The sequence below is a fragment of the Pelmatolapia mariae genome, linkage group LG16_19 (genome assembly GCF_036321145.2).
Source record: "Pelmatolapia mariae isolate MD_Pm_ZW linkage group LG16_19, Pm_UMD_F_2, whole genome shotgun sequence".
Lineage (NCBI taxonomy): Eukaryota > Metazoa > Chordata > Actinopteri > Cichliformes > Cichlidae > Pelmatolapia > Pelmatolapia mariae.
Genome location: NC_086241.1, coordinates 40745808 through 40753239, shown reverse-complemented (window position 1 = coordinate 40753239; position 7432 = coordinate 40745808). Strand labels below are relative to the sequence as shown.

The window sequence follows — 7432 nt, the reverse complement described above, 5'->3', positions numbered from 1 at the left end:
TTAATCTACTTTCTTTCTGAAAATAGGAAGTTTGTTATTTATCTATCCATGACATATAAACATTTCTTATAAAATACTATGCCAAGATATTCCGCTTTATGCAAATTTCAGTTTTTCCTTCGTCAAAAATCCACTTTTATGTTTGTTTGTTTTTTTGCAAAAGCATTTGCCACCAGGTGGCAGATTTTGTTCACTGAAAGTTTGACTACACTTTTAATTTAATTATCTATAAAATGTGTTATGCACACTCCACATAGTCATGCCGATGGCGCACCCGGATACTAACGTGAAACACACCTGCAGGAACTGTTCAATGATCGATATATACTAGCAATGTTCTTTGCCTGCTGTGTTGTATATGGGCATGCTTGTGTGACGTGCCTAGGTGTCGGAGGCTGCGCTGCAATAAAGAGGCAGTTGGAATAAGCGTCTCAACATAACAACTACACCGCCACAGCGCGCCTCCTGTTCAGCTCAGCCTCGTCACTGAAGTCACACTGGAGGAAAACAGGAGCACGGAGGCACATGCGACCATACCAGTGACGCATCCACACCGATAAAACAAGGCTGCATAAGGTTGTGACGCAAGGACAGCTTTTTAAAACTTTTTATTGTATTGGTAAGTCTTTGTTTCACGTTGTTGTTTTAATTAAACATAAAAACGATAATGACCATCCAGATACTGAATGGAAAAAAAGTTTCATATTCAATTTTTTTAAATTAAAAATTAAATTAGGCTACAGTTATTGCAAACATTGTTTAAAATGACATGTCATTGCTCATTTTCTGTTTTTCAATAATTATTTCGAGTTTTCTAAGTTGCCATCATCATTATTGCCCTTTTTTTTTTTTTTTTTTTTTTTAAAAACAACTTATTTTTGCATTAAATTTATAACAAATATTTTACAAATTAATGCCAATAAATAAAGCGAAAGTTTGCTCTTAAAAACTTACATTTGTTGTGGTGCCCTAAAAACAATTGTTTCCACTTCAGTCATGCAATTTGTTATACCTTTGCCTAGCACAATTGAATAAATCTTAATTTGAATACAATATGTACATATATACATTGAGACTTGCAAGTTTATTTTTAATTCTGTTAGTAGTGCAGGTTATTTTTATTGATTGTCTTTGCCTGTAAATAAAGAAGTAATGAAGGAAGTGCACAGATAAAATTTCAGCAAACATTAGCACATAATTACACAAAGAAAAAGGAAACAAAGTGAACCTATTTTCTTAAAGATGAAATGGGTACATTCTCGGGGCTATGATGGCAACTAACTAATAATTGATACTGTTCACGGTCACCTGGGTCAGGAAATATACAGTATATGCGTTGCATAATTGGTCTGTGGAAAGAGTGACGGCCAAAACAGTATGGGGTTTTTTTTTAATCGACATTTCATTATCCACTAAATGACCTTAGAGCCCAAACATTGTCTAAATAAAGGAGCAAATACAGCATCACTGTGAGAAATGACTGTTCTGAGGTCTGCGTACGCTGTGCAAACACAGCACAACAAGCAGAGAGGGCCTGAAAGTCTAGATTACATATCAGTTTCCAGACCATAAGTCTTAGATATTTCACTGAGGAAAAAAAAATATATATATTAGGTTTGTAGTTTACACTGCATTGTAAAAATAAACCTGTTTCTTTACTTAAATTAACACGTTTTTATTACTTCAGTGCTTCGGTTTTGGACAATGTTACTCACATTTGAAATAGAAAGTTTAATATTTTGCATAGTTCATAAGAAATATACTTTATACATTTTGAGCTGCCAGATTTAAAATCAACGAGCTTCATAACATTACTATTAGTAAAAGAACAAGGAAGTTTCACAGCAGGTAGTATTAGTATTAGTTTGTGAAATATTATCATATTTTGTGAGTATTTCACAATATATGTTTGTTTCTTTATTCTATTCTATTAATCTATTAAAAGTCTCTTTTCTTTGGCGTGTGTAATACTACTAACTAGTTATTCTTCTTAAAGAAGGTAAATGTGAAATTCCAATGTTCACAACAGAGACCCCTGAGGGGCTGAATCAGGCTAGTGGGTGTTTAGATTGGAATCTTGTGATATGCAGACAGCAAGGGTTAAAGGTGTGGAAAGGCTTAGCAGCATAGCATGTATCTTCTCTAATTACCTCCTATGTAAAAATCAATTACTTCTGCTACATGATCAGAAAGGAGCAGACCCCAGGGGGCTGTTTGAGCTTCACTGGTCCTCACTGCAACTACCTGGATGAGTAGCTTCAGGTTTGCAGTTAAGGCTTTCTATATTTTTATTTAAATATATTTATCTGTCAAGTTTGCATTTAGCTTCTTTATTATAAATTGCACAACTGCTATTTCCAACGACTGGACTGAATGGCCAATAATTATAAACTATAAAACTAACTATGCAGATTCAAAAAGTTCATTCTAGATATATAATGAAATGAAAAAGTTGTCTGGCTTCATACAAATGATCCTTCATGCATATTTCTAAAACAAATGTGTTGTCTTTATTACAGTCAGATTCTATTTTTCTCCAAATAACAGCAGTTCAAATATATTTCCCACAAATCCTCATTTGTGATACGTTGCTCTAGCATTAATATGTGAGTAATGAGCATTCAAAGAACATAATGATAACTGTTAATGTTGATCTGAATAAAACTAATGCAAATAATAATAATAATAAAATACTACCTATTATATGCTTCCTGGGAAAAATAACAAACAAACAAAAAGTACATCAGTGTAGACCACAGATTCATAAAATATATTAGGGATGTGGACTGGAATGTTTTCTTGAGTTCATTCAGGTTTAAAGAGTTTTCTTATTTCTTAGAAATGAGTTTTACTAAATTGTGATGCACACAGTCGAGACGACAACACAAGGAAAATAGGAATATTAACTTAAAAGCTCTTGACTTTCACATTTTTAAGATTTTAAACGTTAATATTTGATGATATAGTATATTGTACAATGTAAGTGTTGTTGTTGAATGCAAAGCCTGAATGATTAAATATCGAAAATGCTAATGGGTATTGTTACAAATGAAGTAAGCAGCATTTCATGAATAAGCAGCATTTTGATGTTGTTGACCAATGTGTTAATGGTTTTTAACCACTAATAACAGCTGATTAACTTTGTATGTATCAAAATAATATATTTTGGTTAGTTTTCATTTTTGGAATTAAATATTCAGTTTGAAACATTGTATATTTATGGTAGTAACTGTAATTGTAACTACTACAGTTACTGTAGCGAGACAAAGCTTATAATAAAGTGAATTTATACATATTTGTATAAATTCAAATCTAAGTGAAAGGCACTTGAGTAAAAGAGCCTTATTTAAACAAGCAGTTTGAGACGAAGAGGTGAGGAGTGGTTTGTGGGCTTTGTTCATTCAGACAATGGGACTTGAAGTTCCAATGGCTTGTGTCCATCAGCGTCTGCCTCAGACAAAGATGCATTATTGTCTATTGTTATTCCAGCTGATCAAACCTGATTTAATAGCTCACAGGTATTTCTCTGGTTGAATGCTGTCATTCTGTTTCTTTGCCCTCAACACCCCCAGGCATGTACCTGGGAAGGTAACAAGAAACACCCAACCACATGTGCATGAGCTTTCAGTGTGTGTGTGTGCGTGTGTGTGCGCGTGTGTGTGTGTGTTCGTGTGTGTGTGTGTGTGTGTGTGTGCGCGTGTGTGTGCGTGTGTGTATACTAACACTGGTTTTATGCATTACATTCAAGTACATTCTTTTTTTTTTAATTATTTCTTTTTATTAACAGATTTTTTATTTGATGAATTTCATAGATAAATGTTTATAAAGAAACAACTGAAGTTTGATATTTTCATCAGCTAATATTTTTTGTCTCAGTTAGACAGCCTGCTGGATTTGATTTAGCAGACATGGGGAGCAAGACTCTGCCAGCACCAGTTCCTCTCCACCCATCACTTCAGTTGGCCAACTGTTCCCTCATCCAGAGTTCAACAGGTCTTCAGCTGCCTGCAGATCATTTTCACAGCATCTACAGCTTTAGCGCCCTGCACGCCGTCCACCTTCACCAGTGGACTCTGGGGTACCCAGCTTTTGCCCTGCCCCGCTGCACCATCTCTAAGCTGCCTTCCCAGATTTCCTGTATGGCATCCATCCCCATTTTCCCTCACCTTCTGCCACCTAAGCAAGACTCGGCAGGGTTGCTACAGACCTTCAAAAACAAGCCTCGCTTTGACTTTGCCAACCTGGCAGCAGCAGCAACCAAAGAGGATCAGTTAGAGGTGGAGGACCTGAGCATGACAGTGAGCGCTAGTGCTTCTGCAGCGCAGGCATCATCTCCACACCTGACCGCAGCCAGCCTGGGATGCATGCTTGATGTGACCAAACTTAATTCAGCAGAGCGCAAGTCTAGTCGAGGCCGACTGCCTTCAAAGACCAAGAAAGAATTTGTTTGCAAGTTCTGTGCCCGACATTTTACCAAATCCTACAACCTTTTGATCCACGAGAGGACACACACAGATGAGAGGCCATATACATGTGATATCTGTCACAAGGCCTTCAGGAGACAGGACCACCTCAGGGACCACAGGTGAGATGCTGGTTTATCCAACTTTATCAAACCAGTTCAACACAATGAAATTAGTTTTCACTCAAATTTTGTTCACATTAACATAAATCCCAGTTTTTCTATTCATAAAGTTGTGTTTGGTCAGTTATTTCTTTGTTGTAACATGTAACATGTTTCTTGGCAATAAATCGTATACCACTGGAAAGCCAAGTTATTTCCCTTTAAATGGGGCCACATTTGTAAGGAAAATGCATTTGTGGGTTGAGCAGCAAAGTTGAGAATGTGGGTTGTGCCCATGAAAACTTGTCAAATCTTCTCTGCCAATGCCAAACAGCTTATTGTGCTACCCTGAGAGCCAGCTGCCATAGGCAGAATCTGAACTCATCACTGAACATAATGTACCTCCACATGTTCAGGTTCTAGGTTCCTGATGTTGCCGACACCATGGTGAAGAGTTCTCATAGCAGGCCTCTTGGCAGCCCTGTGATACAGGAGATGGACTGTGTGTTTTCTAGGGAGAGAGCCGTTGCCCATATTGACTGTAGACTGTAGAAGACTACCTATGGTTCCTAAGTGCTGATAGGATGAGAAAACTGTCTTCTTGTGGTATTTACTTCTTGAGACGCCCACTTAGTGGCCTGTCTTTGACAATCTTCTTTATGTGGAACTTGGCCTAGGCTGCCTTTACTGCCTCACTCCAAATAATGCTGCCACTTGGTTTTGTGGAACATTAGCTTGAAGTTGTCCTATATCACACCAATGGCACCTGATTGTCAGCACCTGGTACCAGAAGAGTCAGAAGCAGAATAAGCTGTTTGGCATCGGCAGTGAAGAACTGGCAAATAAAATATTGAAGCATTGTTACAACAAAGAAATAATAGACCAAACACAAATTTCCATAACTTTTTGTGCTAAGTTTAGTATTTTCACTGCCACTATGCAAAAAACATCCTAAAAAAATCCTAACAATCTTTGTCTGGATGAACACAAACATCTCATATCTACACAATTCTTAGTCTTCTAACTAAAGTTTGTGGGTGTGTTCGTGCACAGTAGTCAGTGAATGTCACTCACTTCTCTGCATTGCATTACATTTGTAATACATCAGACAACTTCACAAAAGCTGCTGAAACTCATTTTAAGCGGATAAGCTATAAGCCTTAAGTGGAAAAAGTCAGATTGTAACAATGGCACTTTTAATGAGTACACAGGTTCCATAAATCTTGTTAATCACTTGAAGACTGTCTGTAAGCTAAGCCTGTGTGCTTTTTCTTGCTGGGTAATAATGAAAGGATGATAAAACCAGACAATTATTGCCTTTTAAATAATGATCTGAAATTTGACATAATTTGTTGCTAAACACTAACTTGCTGGAGTGTTGTGTTCCCTTCTGCAGGTACATCCATTCTAAAGAAAAGCCCTTTAAATGTCAGGAGTGTGGAAAGGGCTTCTGTCAGTCCAGGACTCTGGCCGTCCACAAAACATTACACATGCAGATCAAGGAACTGAAGCCAGCCAAGATCAAGTGATTCACTCAACAGGGACCAGGGCACTGAACGAAGACCAAAGAAAACATGAGTAAAAAAAAACAAAACAAAAAAACCCCAAGACTTTAATCTCAGAACTTAAGATAATGTTTAAGAAAGAAACATTTCACCAACCATTTCTTACAGAAATAAAGGAGTAGTGGATAAATGTATACTTACTGATCAAGCCTGACTTGGAAGAGAAACCAGTGGATGTGTAGAAACAAATTTATCTCCCGTTGAATATCACATTCCCATGCTATTTTTTTACAGAAATATTATATCAAAACATATTTTTGCACTTTAACCTGATTATTTACATATATCTCTTGATGTCTTAAATTTATTTTCAAAATGAATAATCATTTTAAATAAACATTTTAGTGTAAATTGATGGCCACGTGTGCAAGTTTGTGTGAAGTCAAATAATATTCTATTTGTTAAGAAGTTAGTTAAGATGGTCACGAGAAGCTACATTTAGATCAATCCACCATGGTTTGAAACTCACAACAATGAAAATGACAGTAATGAGTAATGAGAGGTACCATTTACAGTACAGTGTACATTATTATTAAAAGTGAATATATGCACAAAACTCAAAAATAGTGTGTACTTAAAGATAATCTGTTTGATGAAAGCATTTATCCACCTGCAAACATCGCTGTCATTACAGATTCCATCTAGAAATTTGAACATGTAGATAAACTTCATCTTCTGCCCAACATGGAAGTCATTGTCACTTTGCCTTGAGGTTAGGGAATGAATCCTGAGTAAACAGCTGTCTTGGATGCTGGAGGTGCTCTATCTGGGAACTTCATTGTCCTACTGAAAACTTAAATATTCACATGTTCAGGCTGACGATTGATTTTGTAATCATACCATCAGATCTGTAGCTGTATGTCTTGGACATGGGTGAAAAGATCTGAGCTGCCAACTAATCACCACCTAGTGGTGAACTGGATCATGTGACAGAAGGAAATTCGTTACTAGAAGCCCAGTGTACCCAAATGCAGACACGGTAGCATTCTGAAAAAGGCTGCGGGCATTGAGTCAGAGTGGACCATATTCTGTGCATTTACTATTGAGGAAGCTGTTGTGGCCTCGACAATAGAGGGGGTTTCAGCTGGAAGGTCATTGGTGCTAGTGGTAATTCCTGGACCAGATGGTGGACACCAGAGCCTGAAGGAGGATACCCGTTGAGCTTGGTTAATCTGCGGGTTTCCAGAGGCAGCTGGCAGGCCAAGAGGACTTGGCTTTGGCAGTAGATGAAGCAAAAACTTCTATGTGGGAGTTTGGTGAGACCATCGAACAAGACTTTCAGTTAAGACTTTTCCACACCAGA

General features: G+C 37.3%; 1 protein-coding gene across 2 annotated transcripts; it reads left to right on the top strand.

The window, feature by feature from the left end:
- The first annotated feature begins 422 nt into the window (after positions 1 to 422).
- Positions 423 to 6395, top strand: osr1 (odd-skipped related transcription factor 1). 2 transcript variants are annotated; one of them, XM_063499312.1, is made up of 3 exons: positions 423 to 619; positions 3881 to 4585; positions 5961 to 6395. In XM_063499312.1, the coding sequence occupies exons 2-3, from the start codon at positions 3909 to 3911 to the stop codon at positions 6091 to 6093; spliced, it is 810 nt and encodes a 269-aa protein (XP_063355382.1). In that variant the 5' UTR covers positions 423 to 619; positions 3881 to 3908; the 3' UTR covers positions 6094 to 6395. The 2 variants fall into 2 exon arrangements, with proteins under 2 accessions (XP_063355382.1, XP_063355383.1); XM_063499313.1 differs by having other exon boundaries at positions 3877 to 4585.
- The last annotated feature ends 1037 nt before the right edge of the window (positions 6396 to 7432 follow it).